This window comes from Poeciliopsis prolifica, unplaced genomic scaffold (assembly GCF_027474105.1).
Source record: "Poeciliopsis prolifica strain line A6 unplaced genomic scaffold, Auburn_PproV2 SCAFFOLD042, whole genome shotgun sequence".
Lineage (NCBI taxonomy): Eukaryota > Metazoa > Chordata > Actinopteri > Cyprinodontiformes > Poeciliidae > Poeciliopsis > Poeciliopsis prolifica.
In genome coordinates this window covers 2943250-2967389 of record NW_026562417.1, presented here as the reverse complement: position 1 = coordinate 2967389, position 24140 = coordinate 2943250, and the positions used below count along the sequence as shown (strand labels likewise).

Sequence of the window (24140 nt, the reverse complement as noted above, 5' to 3'; positions counted from 1 at the left end):
AGACCTCAACATGTGGTGTTGCCTTCAGGTTAGCTCAAGAACAGCAGGCAGAGAGGAGCTTCATGGAATGGGTTTCCATGGCCCAGCACCCGACTCCAAACCTTTAAATCTCTGATTCTCATGCAAAGCGTCTGACGCTGTGACCCAAAGAGCAGAGACGTGTTCGACGTCTTTGTCAGGCCGTTGCCAGGAGAACAGCACTTGTCTCCCTGCATTGTCACTGAGGTGCTCGGCTGTTTTTCAGGAGTCGGGTTCACTTTGGTGATGCCAGTGTTCCAACATGGCCGTGCAGTAAAGCACAAGGTAGACAGAGACATGGATTTACGAGTTTGGTGTGGGAAAGTCCAGATTTTACCTCCACAGAACAGCTTTGGGATGAATGAGACGAGGACAATGTTAGGACACAGTTGCTGCAGCAACCTGTCACTTGTATTTTCCCGAAAACACTGAAAATGGTGCGCAGCGTAAATCCATCTGCATGTTCTCTGTTCCTCCCCCTCAACAGGCACCAGCGCCGTCATAGCGCTGGGCGTGTTGACCTTTGCCCTGCAGCTGTGCTTCGTCCTGCTCTTCATGCTGAGATGTTGGAGGCTCGAGCGAAGAGTTCAAGAGGCTCTCCAACAACCGGACTCTGTTCACAAGCTCAGCGGTGAGTGATTCTGCTGTGACTCAACATGCACACAGAAGGGCAGCAGACACGCCAGACGGCCATCCAGAATGAGTAGAAACCAACCCACCACATTTTGTTGGGATTGTTTTGTGTGACAGACTTAACTGTGATACATAATTGCTTCAAATATAGAAATCTAGCATTTATTTGTACTCAGTCACTCTTATTCTGAAGCCTACTATTTTCAAACAAAAAAAACTTCATTAAAGCATATAAAATTTTTTGTGTATAACCATATGCTGACTTATAATTGGTGTCATTTCGTGTTTTCTTTAATTATTCAGCAGTTCTTAGAGGATAGAAATCCTGTATTTGTTCGTCCGCAGCCTTCATTTTGCACTTTTCCAGGATATACAATTGACTTTTTTCTTATTTGTGTCCCTTTAGAGCTCCCATACTATTACATGAAACAGAACTCCTATTTAGTCTACAGTGATTCTTCCGATGGTGCGTCACATCCCACAACCTGCGCAACAGGAAACTACAAAGATCCAGAGGGTTTTATTCACTCGCCATCTATACCCTGGGACCTTGTACAGCATTTATGAAATAATAACTTTTTTTGTTGTTCTTTTTTTACATCTGAATCTGCTGTGATTCAGTCATTCTGTCTTCTTTTGATATGCCACTGATGCAAATATGCACTATTGAAAAATTCAAGTAACACAAAGTGGCATTTCAAGCAACAAACAAGTTTTTTTAAAGAGAGTTAAACATGATATAAGCTAAAAACGATTAAAATTAAAACACTACATTTTTCGAGTGAAATAAGTGGTAGAAATTGTTATATTCCTTTTAATTGTGAAGTGATTCATCTTAGTTTAGGGCTCTTATTTTGAAGAGCTTCTTAGTTGGAAGAATTGGCTAATAAAAATGTTTTTGGCTAATTGTGAAAAGGTGGTTTCATCGATTTTGTGCCCAGCAGAAATAAAAAAAAAAAAAAAACAGTGACGGAATTGATATAAATGACTTTCAATCACTGTGAACGTAACCGTTAGCCAAAGCTAGCTTCTAGCATCGCCAAATTTCACAAACTGAAATACAGACAAGGTCTTAGAAGTATTATTTAAATAATGAAAAGAAAAGACATGAACTGGTTACGTCAGGTATTATACATGAATCAATCTTATCCATTTGTACTTTTCTGCAATTTTGCTCATAAATATGTGTCCGTGTTCTTATTTTACATTCAACAGATGGGATTTGTTGAGGTATTTTATTTCATTGATGACCAGTGAATAACTGAGAAAAAAAAAGTATGGATGGATGAAATAGGGATTTAAACTGCATGTTTCCTGTCCTGCAATCTACAGGATTTTTTTTTCACAGGAAACACAAAAAGGAAACAGACTAAAATGAACAGTTATTGAGATCTGTTTTTCTATTTCAATTGCAATTTTTTTTTCATCAGTTTTCATAATCTTTTCCGTCTGCTGCTTAATATTCATTTTTTGCCACTGAAAACCAACATTTTGATTTAATCTCACATCATGTTGATCCCAGTCTCTGTCCAACTGTCTCCTCGGTGAGTGAATCAATATCCTCGTTCGAAACCTTGCTGTGTTTCACATTCCAGCAGTGATCAAGATTTAAAAAAAACAACAACAAAAAATCAACAACTTCTGATTGGGCAGAGGAGATACAGGACTGGACTCTCGACCAATGAGGAACCTCACGTGTGATTTGAGGTAAACAGCGTCTGGTGTGAGCTGCGGCTTAAGCATATAATCCTGACCTTAAAATGGATTTGCACTGACATCGTATCACACATCAATTTAAGACGGGACAGCCGCGACCTGTCACGTTTCGGGGGCGGCGGCGATGAAATTGTTTCCGCCTCGGTTTCACGGAAACACAAAGCTCCTGTTGCAGATTTTGCCTTCGTTTCCTAAACGAATTAAACAATGTTATTGAGAAAAACAGCTCAGTGTATTCGCTTTGTCTGAAGTTCAGTTGAAGTTCATTTTCAACTGAGCCGTCGGCGTGATGGTGACGCTGAATTCGGGTGACAAGACGGGAACACAAGACACTGGGAATGTTGGGGAGCAGGTTAGCAGGGACTCACCCCACACTGCCATGAACACGGCGAAGAAAACAGTTGCTCCATTGTCAAAGAGATGGGTGACCTAAAAATACAGACAGGCCTTTGTTTTACTGTCAAACAAATGCATGAATGATCAGTTCTTCCCGAAGCATTCGAAAGCTGAACGGATGGAATCACACTTTGCACCAATCTGACGGCTGAATAACCTGAATAATTGATTAAAAACAATAAATATCTTTGTTGTGGAGCCCATATGCCTATTTACTCATTAAACAAACTAACTTAAGCATATTCTAACTGCCTGAAGAAAAAACTAAATTGAGAGAATTTGTGATTTGCAAAATTCAACATAAATTGGCTCCAACATATATATAAGAAACGTTCTTAGAATTTGTTATTTTTATTGTTCAAATTTAATAGAAAAACAATTTGACAGGAAGAAGCGTAGAGAGAAAACAATTAGCTTCTATGCCTGCAGAAAGAGAGAAACCAAGAAACAATAGCAAGAAGCCACACATGCACATATAACAATAACAACTACAACATATCTGAAAAGTACAAACGTTTAGTTAAGATTAGGCCTGTCACAATAACAGATTTTTACAGGACGGGATAAGTTCTCAGAGAATTCGGTGTAATAAATGATGATGTTGTTCCATTTTCAAGTGACATAACGGTAATGACACAATGAGGGCAAGAACACGCGCTCAAATATCAATAATCATTTAACACTGGAGCTGGAAGACATTTTAAACATCCAAAATAAACAAAAAGAAATACAAAAAAATGAATAAATAAATAAACGAATGATGACGTCAAAGCGCCCGGCTGAAAAACTTCAGTCATCCGGTATTTGGTAGAAATTGTGCAAATGACTGAGTTCATTTCAACTTCTCATGTGATTAACTGGTTCGCTGCTTATTGCGACAGGCCTAGTCAAAGCACCACATTTATTCCTCTGGTTGTTGTGCGGGTTGCTGCAGGAAGCGCTCTGCGGCGGGCGTACCTTTGCGTAGATGCAGCTGTCTGACAGCCTCAGGTAGGGGCAGTACTGGTCGCATATGGGACACATGATGGTGTCGGTGGCCTGGCAGATTTCTTTACTGGAGAAAAGCAAACACCAAATTAACCAGCATAAAATACAACCTCGGCCTTTACAATGGAGGCTTCATGTCTTAGAACACATGGGGCTAAAAATGTACTTAAAAACTAAACGTACAGCTGGAAGAGTCCATGCTTTTGAGGTTCTATTTGCATGAAAATGTTAAAAAATAGGTTTTCCATGAAGAGTTACTTCGTCTCGGTCTACCAACAAAAATGTGAACAACTTACAAGGCATTATTTGTGGAAAGAAAGAGCAGCATTTGCGTGTTTACCTGACCGGGCAGTGCTCCAGTGTGAAAACCCCGTAGAGGAACACAAAGAGCCCGACCACGGCCGCAGGGAACAGCATCCCCGTGTACCAGCCGAGCCAAGCGAAGTACAGACCGATCTTCTCGCCAAAATACCTCCTGAAACGACAGCAGAGGAAGTCGGGGAGTACGGCGGCGCGTCAGGGCCGCAGCAGGTCAGGTAGAAAGAACAAGAGGGAAAATTTCTGCCTACAATCTCAGGAGTTGTGAAACAGCGAGACATTTTCTGAGTTTGAAAAGTTGAAAATTTGCTACAAACCCCTCTCCCCCCCCCCACCAAAAAAAAACTCTGAAATTTTCTAGAAAATACATTGATTTTTTTTCTCCTTTTTTGAGTTTTAAAAGTAAAAGAAATAAAGAAAATAAATTTATTGTAATCCAGAAAACACAAAATTTGAAAATGTTCGACTTTTGAACTTTTCAAGTTTTTTCTAAAAAATTTCCAAGAATTTCAAATTTCTGAAGTTTTTTTTTTTTTTTTTTTTTTTTTTTTTCATCTACTGACCTGATGAGGTCCAGCGGCTGGTACTTGTACCAGACCCCCCACCAGGCCCAGCACTCATAGAGGAGGTGCCGATGGTTCTCTGCTCCGTGGGTCCGGATGGAGTTTTTGCTGTGGTAGCTGCCCTGATGCGGTTCAACCACAAGAAAACCCTGAACACGCTGAACGGAGCGAGCGGCGAAGAGGAGAGAGCGACAACGTGAGCCGCAAAGGGAGGCGGATGTGATTACCTCATGAAGAGGGAACGCCGCCTCGTACGAGTTGTTGGTTAGAAGACGATTCAGTCCTGCAACGAGAGAGAAAACAGTATTTAGTATCCACGGAAATGTGTGATGAACAAATTCCCACCTAAAAAAAAAAAATAGAGAAAAAATTTCTAAGTTTCAAAAGTGGAAAATTTTCAACTTTGGAAAATTTTCCGAGTTTTAAAAGTAGTAAAGAAATTCTGACATTTGAATGTCCAGAGAAAACTCACCCATCTTGTTTTTCCCCTCCTCATATTTGACCCGCTGGAGGATGTGGTGGACGATCCGGCTTCTGGTGGCGTTGTTGAAAAACGTGTCTTTGTTGTGGATGATGAAACTGAAAGGGAAGGGGGAGTGAGGCACACATGTCAAAGATTTCAAAACCACAAGATTAAAATGAAAAAATCTCACTGATGGATCCTCGATCGGCTGAAGGGAGCCGTGAAGCTTTCGTTCTCCTCCAAGTAGGGCAGAGTGTCGTTGTCAAACTTCATGGGCTTGCGGGGGAGCCATCCCCGAAACTTGTTGATGCGCTTCTCCATCCTGGAAGAGAAGTTTCGTTTCAAACTACCAGAATTATTGAGTGGGACGTTTCTGAAAACTTCCACACTAACCTGCTCAAAAACTTGTGTCGTCTGTGCATGTAAAAGATCTTCCTCCTGGCAAAGATTGACGATCAAAGGTTTAGAAAATGTTGAGCGCAAGAATGAAATGGCGTTAAGTTCTGTAATTACGGACACATACCGCTACAATATGTGACTGATGATGTGTGTGAAAAAGCATACAACCTCTTTTTTTTCCTTACTGAGATTGAATAATACTAAAAATGCTGTCAATAAATGGAAGAAGCTAGCAAGAACAATAAGATGCTAGCAAAAAATGAGGAAGCTATCCAGCTTGAGTGCTGGAGGAGTGGCAGTATTATGTTGTCTGGGTGTTTTGCTGGACCATCCAATTCGACACTAAGTGGCTTAAGGACAGCAAGATCAAATTTTGGAGCCACCATCAGCCCAAATATAAGGCTAATAGGACGTGAAAACATGTGAAAAAGGAGGCCTAAAAACCTGACTCAGAATGTTTTGTAACCAGAGAAATCAACTTGAACAAGAAGAGTTCTAAGTTCTGTTAAACTCCCAAAAACAAGATTTTGAGCCCAAACATTTAGATTTGCAATCACTGTGAAAAAAATTACAAAAACAAACAAACAAACAAAAAATCAATATCAAAAAGCAGCTTTAGTTTACCACATCAATATGGACGCCCCAGTGAAGACGTAAGCCATGTCCAAATGCTGCTTTTTTTCACAGATGAATGAAGTCTGAAAAATCTCACCTAAACGGCATGCGGATGTTCATGAGCTCCGCATAGCGGCAGAGAACATCCCACGGCGCATGCAGCTTCAGGAAGATCACATCACTGTTTGTTAAAGAGGCCTGCGCAGAACAGCAAACACACACACACACGCACGCACACACACACACACACACACACACACACACACACACACACACACACACACACACACACACACACACACACACACACCGAAACAGTTTCAGTAACTTTCCCCCAGGCCGCTCGGTATCAGTTCCCTTACATCGTCGTACGTTCCAGCAGCGTGGGTGAATCGTTTAAAGCGTGACTATCTGCAAACGACTAGTAGGAGAGCTAAAAATAACCCAATGACTCTGTGAAAGAAACACCCACGGCCGAGAGCTGAAAGAGTTTCATTGATCGTTCTCCAGACGCTCCGATCACGACGCGGGCCCTGCTACGTCGTTAAGTTGTAGCAGGAGATGACCCTTTCGGATCATCTCTGAAAGGCCAGAGATGATCCAGAAGTTTCACAATTCCAAGAGACGATTTCAAAACAGCATCATCGAATCTCTTGATTTCGAGGTGGGAGCAGAGTCCTTATGCCACGATTTCAACGCTGGCACTAAAGCGCTGAGCGTTTTAAGTTTTACTTTGGTAAGACTGAATGTGTTCTAAAACCAAATTAAGGCAAAACACAATTTTATAGACCTTAATAAGATTCTGGGTGTGTAGGCGGAGATGATTTAGCATGATCAGCATGATAAGTAAGTCATTAATTCTGTAATATTGATGAAAAAGTGCTAGTTATAAGTAAAATATTCTCCCACCAGATATTTTAACTTCTAATATTTGAAAACATTTCTTGAATTAAAACAAACTCCTATGTCTCGGTATAGGACCTTGTGAGTCTATTAAGGTTTTTGAGGGCTGGACAATGAATCAATACCAATATATATATCGCGATGAGACACGTGATCAATATCGATAAAGTACATGTCTGATAATATTCAATATTCACAGCATTTTTACCCTCCGACAGTGAGCTAAGCTAGGTTGGTGGCGTCTGGTAACTAACTCACTCTTTGGTTACCGAACTTGCACAGCAACAGTTTCATGTTTCACGTTTTCCGGGCTATCCTTTCACCGAATTATTGTCACAGCCTACATCAGTAATGGTGAACAAAGGTTTTATAAATCTCACACTAGGACCATAACCACATCCTTAATACCTATTAGCAAGTTAAATATCTATGAAAAAGACACAACTCGTGAAGCTCTAGTCACATTTAATTTTTTTCCTTACCTCCTTTTCCATGCGTAGCCCCTCGGCGCGGATGTTCCTCTCAAACATCTCCCTCTTCTCGGACTGGGAGCTGGACTTCCTGTAAACCAGGATGTAGTCTATGAGACTTTTTCCGTCACCAAAGCAAAGACCAGTCGATTTGTTCCTCCTCTGTGGAGAGAAGATCAGAAAACAATGCGCCTCAGTTACATCAAACTATTTACCTCACACCTGGACCTCTTAGATATTCAGAATGGTCTTAATTGGTTAAAAACCTTAAAGAGGCAGTTTTATGTACGTCCCAGGCACAAAGTGTCATTTTGTAGCACAATCAAGTAAATAGTAAGTACTTTTCTTTAACAGATGGCCAGGCTGGTTTGGACAGTATTTTTCTCTTATAAAATGAAATAATCATTTGGAACTTCTTTTTGTGTTCTCTCGGTTTATCTTTCTCCTAGTCTACCTCGGGGACGGCTGACTGCGACTTGCTGCTGTCATCCAGGATGCTGCTGTGAGTCCCCGGGTTCTGGAGGGTGGAGTCGTCGTCTCTGGACGGGGTGCTGATGCCGTCCGACCTTTCTTTCTGCAGCACCACCTGGACGTCCTTCACGGCTAAACGCAAAGACGGGTGAGAAAACAAACTAAATTATCTGGAGAGAGAGAAAGAGAGAGAGGGAGAGAAAAAATGTAAATAAAAATAAAACTCTGTAGGTCTTCAGAAGCCTCACCCAGTGGAGGCACGTCGCCCTGCGTGCTGGAGTCCAGGGTTTCGGCCGACGACTCCTCCATGGCGCCGTCCCTCTCTAGGTACAGGAAAGCGAGGGGTCTGTCGGCCAGCTGGTAGCCAGAGGCCGAGGGCCGCTGCGGCTCTCGGTGTCGGTGCGGGCTCTGCTGCTTGGGCTCAAATCCATGTAGAGATAAACTCACATCTGCGGAAAGGCAGGGAAACTCACTCGTGTCTTGTGTCTTTGCACACTTTGCAGTACCAAACTGAAAAGGCCTTTTTAAAATTTTTTATTTTAGAGGGTTATGTGCCTCCTCTGTTGATGTAAAGAGTTATTTCAACAGTCCAGGTTTCAGAATCCCCTAAGATTTTCCGTGATATAATTCCACAAACACTGGCTGCACTTCCATTGACCATGAAATGTTGCAAATTGGAATTGCAAAAAAAACACAACAACAACCGGATGTTACTACAGACGAAAATGACAAAGTCAACAAGAAGTGTCAGGACAATGATGGTAGTAGATACATACCATCATTCTCCTATGAACTATCACATGGACAATGTTAGTCGTGTGATTTTAATTGTATTTCTTAGTTAATGGAAACACCACAATTACAAAATTATGATTTCTTTTTTTTTTTTTTTACGTGACTGGAATATTGTTATAGTTTTGTGCACATTAGTAATGAAAACACAGCTAGCGTTGGGATGAGGCGTCTCAGAACATTATGCATGACTGCCGGTCCTGATCTGTTTGTCACCATAATTTGCAAAAAAAAAAGCAAATAAATAAATAAAATGGAAACAGGAGGCATTGCATCATCATAAGAATTAACACAGAAAAAAAACATTCAAATCTGCACCAGTCAATAAAACCACATGATAACTGAGAATTTTTCTCAACTAGACTGACTCCCAGATTGTTAAAATATTCTCAGTTTAGCCAAAAAAGATGAATTAAACTCAATCTAGCTACCTATTTATCTTTTTTTAACCTTCAGTCCTAAATGACTGCCTTTGTTTGTGACAGTAAATGTGACTCAGCTGAATTTTTCTGCTGAGGGATAGAAAGAAAGAGAGAGAGAGACAGAAGTGGGGGGGAAGAAGCTTTTAATCAGCTGCTGATGCTGTGGAACAGCGGAGCCTCTGGATGCAGAGAGCGGTAAGCGATCCAACTCCCAACAAGCAAAATTACTGCTCCAAGGGTCCGTAAATGTTCCTCTGTACTGGGTTTAAGTTAATAAAATGGAAGCAAACTGAAGCTGCTGTCATACTAGCCGCATTTCCATTACAAATGTGTGAAAAGAAATTATTTATATTCCACTGATATAAAAAAAAAAATAAATAATTATCAACTGCTGCATTTCCATTGATGAAAAAGTCATTGATGAAAATATGTCGCATCGTCACTTCTCTCACCACTTCCTGTTGACTTCTGTGTCTTTTTCGTCGGCAGCGACATCCGGTTGTTGGTCGTGTGATGCAAAAAAAACAGCGAACATACAAAAAAACGGTGTTTCCACCGAAGTACCCTACTGTCGAATCGACTTTTTCTTCTTTTTTTGGGCTCTGTTGTCTTAATTGGTTCTTTTGTTTTGTCTTTTAGCCACAATTGTTGATTTTGTGTGCAATTCTCCAAATATGACATAGAAATATCAGGAGCGCTCCACCGTTTTAGCTTTTTGACTTCACTTTCAGTATTTGATGCATTAGCGGCCCAATTTCCTTACAGAACGTCAACCCTGCTCTCATTAGTGGAGATTAGAATTGCTTACTATAAATGTTAGCTGCCTGGGGACTAGGATGTCACAGATTAGCTTACGTCGGGGGTGCCCAAAGTCTGTCCTGGAGGGCCGGCATCCTGCACATTTTAGTTCTCTCTCACTTGGTAGTGACAACCTTTTCAGCATGTCAGTGTTCTTCTTAGTCCTTCCAACGAGACATCATTGGATCCAGGTGGGTTAAACCAGGCAGAGAACTAAGACATGCAGGATTCCGGCCCTCGAGGACCGACCCTGGCTAATGTCAGGCTGCTGCGCCGACGGGTCACGCTGTGACGGGTCAAACAATGCATCCATGCAACATTAACGGCCCGGCGGGGTGTGTGTAACGCAAGCTACATCTGAGATCGCATGGTGAACTGATGGGAGCGCACATAAAAGGAAAGAGAAGCCGACCTCATCGTCAGATCTCCGTTTCATCAGATACCCTTTCATCTGGCGATTGCTTTCACTCTTTTATATCTCCGAAGCATTCCGACCGATCAAAATGCATTCATTCACACAAGGCTGAAATATTTAAACTGCAGGTGAGAGTCTTTGACAGACAGGCACCAGAGAAGCAACAAAACGAGCGTCGGTTGCTTTCACCAATCCCACTCAATCAATTCCCAAATGATGAATGTCTTTCAGGGTGAAGACAGAAAATAACAACCATAAAGCAATGTTTTAACACTGTTGTGCCGAAATAATTGCTGGTTCTTGGATTATTTTTTTAAATATACTCTCAGAATAAATTTCAAAACGTATTGATTGTCATATGCCAGGGTTGAAACCTAATAGGGAAAAGCATAGGTAGTTCAAACACATTTTGATCGCAGGATCAACGATCAAAACTCATAAAAGAGAAGTGAAAATGAGAATGTTTTATAGATCTACAGTATATTCCTGAAACCGAACGGTTACTTTTTGGGAATGCAGGAGTTGTTTCCTTCCCAGAAAGAGGTTGTTGGGTCCTGTGAATCTGGTGAATTAATTTATTCTTCCTCCTGTTTTGGAGTTTGATGGAAAGGCGTTCTTGTGCCTTTTTCTTCTGAAACAAGGCACCCTGAATCGCCTCCCAAAGGGCAGAAGTACAAATTTACTGCCCAACACATGAGCTGAGTCCATAGAGATTCTATCTGCCAGTCCTAAAGCCTGTGCTGGGCATTAGCTAACTGTGGTAGCGTGAATCATAGCGAAAATCACTACTTTGGCCTCATCTGTCCAGAATACATTTTTCCACAAGTCTTGGGTTTCACCCAGATGCATCTCTGTAAACCTTTTTCTTGGCAACGACTCCACATGAGCAATCGTTCAGTTTTGTTTTTGCTAACATTTCTGGTATCAACATCAGCATTTCTCAGGCTAACAGAGGCTGTTAAAGTCTAAGGTGTGGCTCTTGGGATACGTCCAACTGACATACAGTACCTTGTAAGTTGAAGAATAGATTTTTATTTGACATGGCAAATGCATTCTGTCTGAAGACTAAATTCGAAGATAAATTGACACCAACAAGCCACAAGACAACCTTTAGATACTTGGGGTCCTCCTGACACATGGATGTGGGCTGCGGTATCTGTCTTCAGCATGTTAGCAGCAGACTCTGAACAGCAGAACATTGCAAAGTGGTATCTACATGGTATCTACTTCTTTGCCACAGAGGCCATATCCAGGAATTTGGGAGGCCAGCCCGCATCCAAAAACTCAAGTTCTCAGTGTTCTCAGTGAAAAAGTGAAACATATGGCTGAAAGAAGCTTTAACCCTATAGGGAACAATTTTTCCATGACAGTGGACACACGGTGTGCTAGATAGAGAGGTGTCAAAGTAGCGTCCCAAGAAATGGAGGGACCCATAGTCTCTCAACAGAAGTTTACCAGAAGCCTCTGTGGGCTTGCCTTCTTCAAACAACGCGTACACCATCAGGCCTTAACATACAAGAGACTTCATAAGAAAACTTGCTTCATCAGATCAGTCCACCATGGCTCTTGCTCAACCATGACCATGTTACCAGTTCACCGTTGCTAATTCCTTAGAATATCTCTGATCGATACTGACCAATTCAAAACCAAAACTTTAGTTTTCGAGACACTAGGATCAAGAAATAGTCAAAGTGATATTTTATGGTGCTTTTCCAGTTTTGAGGCTGTGCCAGTGTTTCTGCCCTCGCAGGCAATATCAGATATTAGTGCTCATAAACATTCCTGTGTGGGAGTTCGGCAGCTCAAGACGCCTCATTGATGCTACATCTAACACAATTTGTCTTTTGTTTCAGATTGAAAAGACATTGCAGATATTTTCTTTTATTTACAGATAAAACTTTAAGACAGTAGTTCTGCCTAAATATTAGTGAGAAAAATAGGCAAAAACGGTCCAAATATTCAATAAAGATGAAAATATCCACCCAAATAAATCAATCATTTAGTGTAATAATGAGGAATGAAATATACTATACATTTTAAAAACTTCACAAAAAAGGAGGCGAAGTACGCATAAAGCCAAGAAAAGAGCTATTAGAAATATCAGTGAGTGGTTTCAATTCCATTTCACACTGCATGTTTAGAGGAATAGTTGCACTGCACAGCACCCCAAACACAACATACCAGCAGTGTGTTTTGGAGGAAGGAACATCGTGATATGAGGACACTAGCAAATATTAGTGCAGAATTCCATAAGTTAGAAACCAAATGGACACACACACTAAAACATGATGGGAATATGGATTTTTATGAAGAGACCAGCTGACCAAACGTGTTGGAACTCTGCTTGGTGGCTAGGTGATGGGCTGGGTGAGGGGTGGTGCCTTTTGATTTGATTTGTTGAGGTTTTTGAAAGGGCACATTTTCCAGACACCAAAAAAACATTGACATATTGTCCAAAAAAATCTTTTTGAAATTTTTTAAAGCATTTTGACAGTTTTTTAGAAGTAACGGTAACCCAAATGGAAGTACATGAAAGTGCAAATTATGAACTTTGTGTTACATGTAGAACATTAAACAAAACACAAAAAAAGAAGATATGTGTGGCATTTTTATTCAAAGAACAGTATATTTTTGGAGAAAATGGTAGCATCCGTTCTACGGCCGTTTTTAGATCTTCTATGTCACAGAGGAGAAGAGAACAGAAGACGATGGCGTGCATGTGTGCGTGCATGTGTGCGTGCATGTGTGCGTGCGTGTGTGCGGTTCGCAGATCAGTGTCAGGAAAAGCGTTCCCTCCATCTGGATGCGCCCATCGTCGTCCTTGGATGTGTCTTTTATTCCCCGTCAGGGAATGATGGAGTATCCATCGCTGCACATCCAGCAGGACGCTCGCTCACACTCTCCGGCGTCAATGACACGACCTTTCTGAGTGTGTTCGGAGCAATGCATCATGCACGATGGAGAAGTGTATGGGAAAGAAAAAAAAAAGAGTTCACCGCCACAGCGACTGAAGGTCATATGCTTGCATGGTCACGGTGGGGGGGGGGGGTAGCCGAGTGTGAGGAATGAGCCGGGGGTAAAGGTGAGTGAGAGGAGGAGGACATGGCAACACATGAAGTAGAGCACTGCAGCACTCTGAAGAACAAGCTGCCTTCGCTTCAAGACAACTTGACAACACTCACCGTGTGGAGGTGGGCAGAGACAGAGGCAGCTTCACCCCTCAGAGCGGAGGAGAGAGGGGACAGAGGGACTGGGGATTGAAGGGGGGAGCTTCCCAGCTGAGCTGAAGCAAAAGTCAAAACAGCCAGAAGGACTCCTCTACATACAAACATGCAAACATGCACGCCTGCACACACACTCGGTCAGCCCGCGTTTTCCCTCCGGTGCCAGCGAACGGCCTCGCCGAGGGACACCAGCAAACAAACACGGCGTCCCACGAGGGAAAGCAGCATCTCCCCTCCCTCCTACACACTTTTTACCCCATCACCGTAGCGACCAAGTCAACATCCCAGACGCGCAGGGACGCACGCGCGCGCTCCGGACTGGAGAGGCTGGCATTCAAGAGATCCTCAAAGAAAGGAGAAGGAACACGCAAGCATGAGCAAGATGTTTACAGTGTCAGGGAGAGAGAGGAGGAGATGGAGCGAGGGTGTGTGTGTGTGTGTGTGTGTGTGTGTGTGTGTGTGTGTGTGTGTGTGTGTGGTGCTCATCGGCTTCTTCAACGCCAGCCAATCAGACGTCAGGCTTGCTCTGACAGCGGGCCAATCGGAAGAGAGTGCTGGCTGTGGCAGCGTTGCGGCAGCACAGCACAATGACAGTTGGCACCGATTACAGTGTCAGCAGGTAGCTGCCATGGAGACTCAAGGGCACACATCGCCACGGGAACTAGGGGCCGGGTCAATTTTAAAAATGTTAATAAAAATTGAAAGAGGAGACAAAGTCATTGCCGTATTACTGCTAATTTCTTCTGCTTTTCCTATCCGCCCCCATCACATTACATAAATTTACATCTTACACAAGGAGTTTTCATTATTTCCAGATCTGTAGTTATTATGAAGGGTTAAGGTTTGGACTTGTAGCTTCAGTTATTTTTTGTCTGGATCGTTTCTTTATAGTTTGTTTCTTTACATTTTTCCCATTTTTTTTTTATTTCTTGTGTGAGTCCAATGAGTCCCATTATTTGTGTTCTGGATTTGTGTCCTTACATTAGTATTTCAGTTTACTGCTTTATTAGTTTCAGGTTTCTTTCCCCCTTCTGATTCTTTTAGCTTTGATTACTTTCTACCTCACCATCAGCCTACCTGCTCCATTCCCCAGCTGCATCCACTCACCTGTAATTAGCTCCTCTGTCATTTCCACTCCCGTCTGGCCTTCTCGGTATATTTAAGCTTTCCAATTACATTGTTCTTCACTTCCATTACAACCCACCACACTACCTGCACTCCAGTTATTGCTCCAGTTTTTGTCTCCTGTTAGCTTTTGCTGTTAGTTGCTTTGATTATTATTTTCATCATACTTCCAGCTCTGCAAATTTCTCAGCACCTGGGTCTCCCTTATGCCTCTTTAGGACAGAACTATCACAAAATCCCTAATGGACGACCTGCTATAGACATGAAGTAGACCAGACGCTCTCAAAAAGCAATGACACGGTTACCTACCAAAGTGACTTTGTTGTCTTCGAAGGTAATTCTGCCCTAACCCTAACTCTAAGTAATGGAGTCTCAAAAATAAGTTGGGTCATTACTTTGAGAGTAATTCAGGATGCGTCAAGGATTGATCCATGAGGTCTCAAAGAACCCAAAGCAACATCTAAAGCCCTGTAGAGCACAGGTAAGGTAAAGTGGCTTCCATAGGAGCGTTCCAATGAGAAAACCTATTCTGACCAAATACAACTCAAAAGCCAGTATGTCATTTGCCCCCCAAAAATACCTTCATGATCCGAAATAATTTCTGGAAAAGGATTGATGAGACAAAAATTTAATATTTCTGAATATTTTTGTCTCATAACACTTGGCGCATCATGAACACAAGACAGGGTCAAAGATGGTGGTGGTAGTACGGCGGACTTAAGCTGCTTTGTTGCTTCATGATAAATTTGCTTCCAATAAGCAAATTTATTTTCAAAATGCCAAATTGCGCAATTGTATGGTCAATGGAAACGCATCTACTCTGGTTGTGTGAAGAACAATATGAATAAATGATTGATAAACAATTGCCCAGAACTTGGCTCCTTCCATTTTTCTCTAATCTGAGAAGCGTTCTTGTCTGAACTGAAAAAAATCCCCACAGTGTCATTCAACTGCGACCAAATGTTAAGATAGTGAAGGGATATTAATTTCTGGTCTTCCATAAAACCAGCTCTCTGAAATTTACAGCCTGTTGGCTAAGGTCGAGATGGCGATTTCGGACTCAACTAGACTGGATTTTAGGCGTCTCATCCACCACGCCGTCTAACCTACTTGTGCTGCTGTCGCACAGTGTCTCCTGACTGGCGCTGCAGGTGGGCAGCGGGTTGATGGAGAGCGACGCCGGACAGGACACCGGCTCAGCATGCTCGCCGATGGGTGGGGCCGCCGAAGCCTCCGAGCGAACACCATCCGGACTGTGAAGATTCCGGCTGCTTGATTGGACGGGACTCTTCCAGTGGGAAAAGCCAATCGCCACTTGACCCCCGAGGTCAAACCCTGTCAAAAAACAACAACAACAACAACAAAAAAACAGCAAACAAAAAAACAATCAGCACAGAATGAGAACATCTGTGAAGAGGGTTTTAGTTAGACAACACTGCCATCTAGTGGTGACAGAAAGTAACGTGCCCATCGGAGCTTTGTCTTTTTCTGCTTCAATGTCAAGTTACACACTCCTAAGCAAAAATGAAGAAGTAAGACCATTTTTTTCTAAGTACAGATATGTGGAAATAATTATTTTAACTGCATTCTGAATGACTAATCATTAACAGCAGATGGTCCAGTGCTGGTTCATCAGAGTGAAAGGCTGGAATCCTCTGCCAGCCAGCCTTTTTATCTGCCTCCCTCTCCGCTTTGTGAAGACATGCAGACTGCTGATCCAGCTCGGCTCGCCTCTGGCCTTCGATTTTCTCTCCGCAGGCTTTTCCTTCACTTTTACAAGGTCTCTAAGACTGGTGACCTAGAGCAGCTGGGCTTTCTGCTGCCAGCCACTTCAGATCCGTCTTTTAGAGGTGGAAGGGTCCAACATGAACCTTTCGCCCTTTTATGACACAAAAACATAAGCAGACAGCCGAAACAGAGAGGTATCTGCTGCTAAAAGTATTTTAGCATAACAGAACAATAAAGTGGACATCCAGAGTAATTGCCCATTAGAGTGATTGCAACAGTGAACTACTGCATTTGCTGTGCATTTACCCGTTTTATGCAGGAGGAGAGGAGATGGACTAAAATTCACTCTAAACAAGAAACACTGACAGGACCTTTTCTTAGCTATACACTTCCTGTTTAATTTCCAGCATTATTTATTTTTGCTATGATTTGTGACTACTTTCTTTAAATTCAAAAGTTTTCATATAAAGCAATTACTGTGTCTCTAAACATTTTCAGAACAACTACATTTTGGTTTTGAAAGCCAAATATATTAGCTAGTTACTGCTCCATTTTGAGTCATATATATATACATATATAAGAATGCATATTAAACCCTTAAAGACGCAGTACATAACTTTTACAAAAGTATGTGTTCTTCATAACTGTCACCATGTCATGACAGTCTTGGATAAGACAGTTAATCCGTGAAAAAAGATCTGACTAGTATTAGGATTTGTCACAGGCTATGTTCTGGTGAACCAGTTATAGTTTGGTTTACATCCCAACAATGTAAATGACTCCAGCAAGATAGTAACAAACAGGCTTGAGGACAACAAAGCCAATTGCTATCCTTAAGAAATTCCATGAAGGAAATGTATGCAAACCTCTGAATTTAATTCAAAATATTCTTACTGTGTCAATATGTTAACCCATTTTCTGACCATGGGTTATTCTGGTCATCCTAAGAGACCAACAACAGAATAAGTTTATCATAACTTAATTTCTGATTGTGAGAAAAATATGTTATGTGTCTTTTCATCCATCCCATGACAGATGTAATTGTTTTGAGTAATATGAGAATAATAATCTTGTTGTCTTGGTAACTTATCTCTAAGGACACAGTTCCTTCTATTACACTGAATCTGCACTATATTTTGCATCATCGATGTTCTACCGCAGCTCTGAAAGAACAAATCAAATACCAGATCTAACGGTAATGCGGAGTTAATGAGTGCAATTTCAAACTGCACACTATACATGGTGCTAAATCTTGTAAATTGCTTATATATCCCTGGAAGACTTGGATATAAAGAAAAGTTGAATCTTTTAGATGGGTTTGTAGCAGCACTTTGGAGATGAAAATATGTTCTCAGATTTTTGTCTTGCTTTGTTTCTGTAAGATTTTATGAAAGTGTTGTATTAAATATAAAATTGTTTAGAATTTTGGATTAGCACTGGATGGATGGATGGATGGATGGATGGATGGATGGATGGATGGATGGATGGATGGATGGATGGATGGATGGATGGATGGATGGATGGATGGATGGATGTGCGGACAGCCAGATACTTGTTCACACCTGTAGACACTTGAATCAGATTGCAGAATGTTCCATTGTTTAAAGCTAGCTGGTTCAATCTGAACTCAGCTACATTTTCACACATAATAACCAACATATTTTACTAAATGGTAAGCCATTCACAGAACAGCAGAACCTCAGACTCTGTATCAGTAACTGATTCAGCTGTACATCTGAGGCCAGGGTATCATTTATCCAGCATATCCTTGCTCGTTGCCTCTCCTGTCCACAGAGGGCAGTAATACGAGCTGTGGATGAAAATTGCCTTTTTATCTGTACATTTTGAACTCTAGAACTGCAGAGTAAGCAGAAAGGGGCCTCCTTGCACAACCTACACCTTGGGTCTTGTCTGGTGTGGTAGATCTGGGCCTCTATTGCTCTGGTGTTTAGGGCCTGTTCCTGGGCGGCCAGGATGAGGGCCTCTGTGCTGTCCTTGAGTCCAGCTTTTTCCAGCCATTGGTAGAATTTACTGATATCAGCCACTTTGGTTATTTGCTGGTGGTACATCCCATGTAGGGGCTTGTCCTCCCATGATGGTATCTCTGGCACCTCAACCTCCGTTCCCTGTTGTCTGAGACATTCACTGAGCATATTGTCTGTTGAGGCTTTGTCCCTGATGTATCTATGGATCTTGGATGTTTCGTCCTGGACAGTGGTTCTCACACTCACTAGTCCTCTGCCTCCTTCCTTGTGGCTCGTGTACAGTCTCAGGGTGCTGGATTTTGGGTGGAACCCTCCATGCATGGTTAGTAATTTTTGAGTCTTAATATCTGTGGCTTTTATCTCCTCCTTTGGCCAGCTAATTATTCCAGCAGGGTATCTGATTACTGGCAAGGCATAGCTGTTTATTGCACGGATTTTGTTCTTGCCATTGAGCTGGCTTCTCAGGACTTGCCTTATTCGTTGGAGGTATTTAGCTGAGGCTTCCTTCCTTGTGTCCTCATTGAGGTTGCCATTAGCTTGTGGTATACCTAGGTACTTGTAACTGTCCTCTATGTCTGCTATTGTTCCTTGTGGGAGTGAGACTCCTTCTGTGCAGATGACCTTCCCCCTCTTTGCGACCAGCCAACCACACTTCTCTAGTCCGAATGACATCCCCGTGTCCATGCTGTAGATCCTGGTGGTGTGGATCAGTGAGTCAATGTCTCGCTCACTCTTGGCATACAGCTTGATGTCATCCATGTAGAGAAGGTGACTGATGTTGGCCCCATTTTTGAGTCTGTATCCGTTACAAGTGTTGTTGATAATTTGGCTGAGGGGGTTCAGAACTATGCAGAACAGGGAGCTTGCTGTGGTCCTCTCGTAGAGAGATCAGCCACTGTGCATTGCTGTTGTGGGACACCTCCCTTTCCCATATGCCTTTCCAGTATTGCTGTTGTTATTACCCTGCCTTAGCTGGAGAGCCAGTTAATCCTTGGGCATCTGATAGTTGCCCATACCAAACCGTCTTTTCCATGGTGGGTATTGGGTCTCATGGTTGCTCTTATAGCATTCTGATTCATTCATCGGGGCCGCATATCCCCTCTCTGGGTGGGAACTTGTAGTTAAGTCCCCACAGTTCTGACATCCAGGTTCCTCCTTTTTGCCGTAGCATTTGTGTTGTACCTCATCAATCTCAAGTTGTGACAGCAATTGTCGTTTGTGGATGTTGGAACACTGAGCTACTAGTTGTTTAGCACTTAGTGTTAACCATTCCTTCCCCAGTCTTTGCATGTAATATCTCTGATTAGGGTTATTTGAGTAGTAGCATTCCAACAGATCCACGTTTTCACCTCTCGCGCATTTCCGTCTTGTTCCAGTAGCCCACTTGTCATCAAGGTGCTCTAGTTCCCCAGCACCTGACGCAGACCTTGTTTGGCCGGGCGACGTCTGACCCGGCATGTTACTCATCTTAGTATCTTAGTATACATTTTGAACTCTAGAACTGCAGAGTAAGCAGAAACAGAAGGTTTCATTGTGCTATTTTTAACTTACTGAATTTATTGGCACCTCTGGCATGATGATTTGTAAAAAGCCTTGAAATAAATCCAGCTTTTATTGCATCTACATATGACGCAAAAAATAAGTTCAAATCCATCCTAATTTGATTATCTGTATTATGCTTGGCAATATTTTATATGCCATAAAATATCTTTTTAAATGAAATCAGCCTTGATGTTAGTACTTCTCATAATCTCTGTTTGCCCCAACTGGACAGCACTAAGTGCTGTCCTGTTTCACGAGGTTGGAATATCTAGAAAGACAGATCTTTGATCTTTTTTCTTTGTTCAATACATATTAGGACTGTGGGGTTTCCTGATAAACTATCAGAATAAGAACTTCTACAATCCAAAAAGCCAAGTCAACACAGATGAAGTGATGTGATTCACTCAAAAGATGCTTCAACAATAAAAGGGTGTGCAAACAACTACTTTATTGCACATAGTGCGTTGTCATACATTCCATGGTGGCATATTATTACTATTGTAGACAGAAAAAAAAATCTGACCCCAAAAAAAAAAAACAGAGATATTGAAATTAAGCTCAGAACTTTTCAAGAAAAAGCTTTTTCTTGTGGTCTTTATAAATTTCTTTGTGTTTTCTAGAAAATTTCTGAGATTAAGCTCAAAATTTCAGAGTTTTTGCATGGAAATGTACTCCTTTTTTATATATCTGCAATCTCCATAATACACTACTGTTAAGTCCTTCTATCTGCCTGATTGTTTTTCACTTAAATTGTTCAGATTGTACTGTGTGGTTCATTAAATGTCATTTATTGTGTTCAGAGGGGCTATGAAGACCTTTGAGAGCTGCTGGGTTTGACCCACATGTCCGTCCTTGGAATAAATCCCTGTGGTAAACATAGAGCCAAGTTGTGATCTAAGAGGCTCAGGGACTACCAGGCATCCCACTCCTCTATTGATTAGGAAATGTGCAGTTGTTCCAAAATCTGCTGGGCTTTCTGTTTTGTATAAACACACATATACACTCTGTGTGTGTGCGTGGGTGTGTGTGTGTACTTGCAATCACATTTACCAACCTCCTGAAGACCGATGGACCTTATGGGGACCAAAGCCTGAACGTTATACAGTGGACCCCCTTGTTTAGGGTCAGGGGTCAGCTTTGGAGGTAAAGTGTGAATTAAGTTTAGAGTAAGGTTAGAAATATACTAGTCATGGTTAGCATTAAGGGTTACAAGTAGGTGTGGGTGATATGGACTCTATCACAATATTGCTATAACAATAATACCTCAAAGTGGTGTTAAATGTAGTTCTCATCTGTCTGTCCGTCCGTCCGTCCGTCCGTCCATCCATCCATCCATCCATCCATCCATCCGTTTAGCCATCAATTCATCCGGTTATCTGTTTATTCATGATATGACATGGATAAACAGATAACTGTCTTTTCCTATTCTATAATCACATTGCAGTCTTAAAATGTTACAAACTATCCAAAAATGATTGTGAACTCTAGAAAACTAAAATTGGAGAAGCATGTGATTCCGGCAGAGACAACCCTTTGGTTTCAGTCCAGCTTCGAAGCAACTGGTGGTGCATTCACTGCAAAACTGTAAAGAGAAAAGTCTGAAACGTAGTTATTATTTTCTATTTCACCAAACACTCTCTCCCATAGGACAGTTGCAACAATGTGGCCTGTGCATTCTGTGACGTAACTATAAAACAGCCGTTTATTCAATTAAGATCAGATTTTTCAATGTCATTAATGAGCAGTGTGAGCTGCTGATTCGAAAGAAAAAAAAAAATCTACCATAGTCACTGGACACAGCAGTGAGGGAGGAGGCATGGCTGTAACCTACACCTGGCATGTATCCCAACGACCTCCAAAACTTGCAAAGCGTGGACGTAGTGTGTCCTAAGCAATATCTGTGTTGCAGTCATCAGGAAACAAACATAAAAAAAAGTGCCCTCTTGGCTCTAAGAGGAGAGCGAGGCCCAGATACGTTCCTCACATCCTCAGAGCTAAACGCAGCAAACACACCAAACACAGGTGCAGGTATGTGGGGCGCCAGTAACAGGTCTGGGCTGGAGAGAACTGCTGAGGGGAACGTCTGTAGATCAATACTATAATAAGGTCTTGGACATAAAAAAAACAAACCCTGTGCTTTGCATAATTATTTCTATCACTTTTTTCATGGGTTGCATTTGTACTCAGAGCCCCAAAAGTGTGGAGAAACAAGTTTAGCCTTGTGCCTCAACCAACTGTAATCTTGTAAGTGACAAACTAACTCAGATTAGATAAAGTACATCTGTCAACATCTGGTTTTAAACTTTCGGTCACTAGTGTCCAAACGTTTTGCAGCAAAGACGGCTAATTTCAACTGCAAAATTTGCACCACAAAATTCCTTAAATGAAAAATGCAAAAATCTGTTTGTCTTTTTCTTTTTTAAACCTGCTCAAATTTATTTTATCTTTTTATGAAATCTGCTCATTATGACCTCTTTCAAAAAGTTGCAGTCAAAGTTTCAAAGCCTTTGATTATGCAAAAAAAGTTGAAATTGCTGCACACAACCTTTGCAATAAGGATACAGTTAATACGTAAAGTGCAAATAACATTTTCAAGTGAATTCCTGAATATCACCCTTAATAATTATAATAATAAGAGTAAATCATGTCCTAAAGTGTTTTCAAAGTCCAAAATAATTTCATATTGGTCCATCAAGCTAACATGAACTTCTTAAATAGTGGAAATAAATTCTACGGGACATCTCACAATAGTTTTTGCAAAAATAAAAAATCTAAAAATAAAAGCAAATGTTACTGTTTTACAGTTTCAAACATGCTTTCAAGATCCAGGTTTGGCTTTCAAGAGACAAACAGGAAGTTAAATTTGAGGTGGAGACAAAGGGATTGGCCAGAATTCAGCGGTGGCACACTGATTTGTCACCGAAGAAGGACTTTTTCTTTTTAATCGATATTTATTCAGACCTGTTTTGATAAAACAAAGAAAGCAAAATTCCAAACAGCAACAACTTTGACTCAAGTAAGCTAATAAAATATGAGCTCAAAAAGTGTTCAGGTCATTGGTCAGGTTTGCAGAACAGTAGCGATAACTGGTGAAAATTGTAAATTTAGGTATGATGAGTGAATTCGCATTAATGGTTGGCAACGCAACTTCCTGGAGTGAATGATTAATTTTTAACAAACCTCTGCTGCCTTTGCAGAGCGGCTCGGCTTATTACACATGGAATGATTGGAGCATATTTACCAGTAAAGTGAAAGGAAGTAGCCGTCCTGGAATTCGTTGGGGAAAAAGTGATTCATTTAAGTTTTTTCTTTTCTTTTTTTGTTTTTCCAACAAAGAAAAACATCAGTCCCCTTCTTGCACCCCGTCCAAAGATCAATCTAAACTGAAGTCCGTTTGAGTTGCTGTAAAGTACTGCCAATTTGTCAGCAACGTAATGTAAATCATTTTTATATCATCCTTCACCAAATCTTTGCCCAAAGGGGAACACTGACTGTGAGCTGCAGGACTGCAGTAAATCCCAACGACAATAAAGAACCCGGAGGATTAGAATCGATTGGAACTTTGAAGAACCTACAGTGATGCTGACTGGTTCTTTTCTTTAAGACAAAAGCAGAGGCTCTGAAATAACAGCCGCCTCTAATTAATGTCAGGGAGCAGGCCGTAGATCGTTGTCTTTGAAAAACCCAACAGAGTGTAGCTCAACACTCCACAGCTCTCAGTCGGCGCTTCATTAGACTTTAAAGAAGAAAGGAAGAACGGTTGACTGTAAGAAAATGGCAGCAGTACATACAGACAAGAAGACTCCACAGAGATTTCTCCTGCTTTGTTCTTTTACCAAATTTTGTTGTTTCAGAAGTAATTAGAAAAAAATTAAAATGCAATTTCAAAAAGCATGTGTTTAACAATTATATATATATATATATATATATATATATATATATATTATATATATATATATATATATATATGTGTGTGTGTGTGTGTGTAATTTTTTTATTATTCTTATTTCTTTTACTAAAGGGAGAGAGAAAGAACAACTATTCCAATAAATCTGGCCCCATTGTTAAACCCATGGGGACAGGAAATCGGCTTCCCTATGTTTTATTTTCTAGAAAAATTCAGAGAAATTGTTTTTCTAGCCTTTTTTTTTTAGCTT

General features: G+C 41.3%; 1 protein-coding gene across 5 annotated transcripts in view; it reads right to left on the bottom strand.

Moving 5' to 3' along the window:
* LOC129376247 (anoctamin-4-like) overlaps positions 1-24140 on the bottom strand; it is a 39078-nt gene that overhangs the window by 10082 nt on the left and 4856 nt on the right. Inside the window, exons 3-15 of one of the 5 annotated variants that reach the window (XM_055055795.1) lie at positions 15839-16063; positions 8201-8401; positions 7936-8084; positions 7494-7643; positions 6206-6306; positions 5488-5532; positions 5285-5416; positions 5104-5210; positions 4859-4914; positions 4632-4753; positions 4091-4225; positions 3721-3817; positions 2736-2796 (exon numbers count right to left, since the gene is read on the bottom strand). In XM_055055795.1, coding sequence (XP_054911770.1) covers positions 2736-2796; positions 3721-3817; positions 4091-4225; positions 4632-4753; positions 4859-4914; positions 5104-5210; positions 5285-5416; positions 5488-5532; positions 6206-6306; positions 7494-7643; positions 7936-8084; positions 8201-8401; positions 15839-16063 — 1581 coding nt within the window. Of the gene's footprint in view, positions 1-2735; positions 2797-3720; positions 3818-4090; positions 4226-4631; positions 4915-5103; positions 5211-5284; positions 5417-5487; positions 5533-6205; positions 6307-7493; positions 7644-7935; positions 8085-8200; positions 8402-9618; positions 12770-13561; positions 14076-15838; positions 16064-24140 lie in introns of those variants that run through there. The other 4 variants (XM_055055794.1, XM_055055797.1, XM_055055799.1 and 1 more) reach the window with 4 other exon arrangements.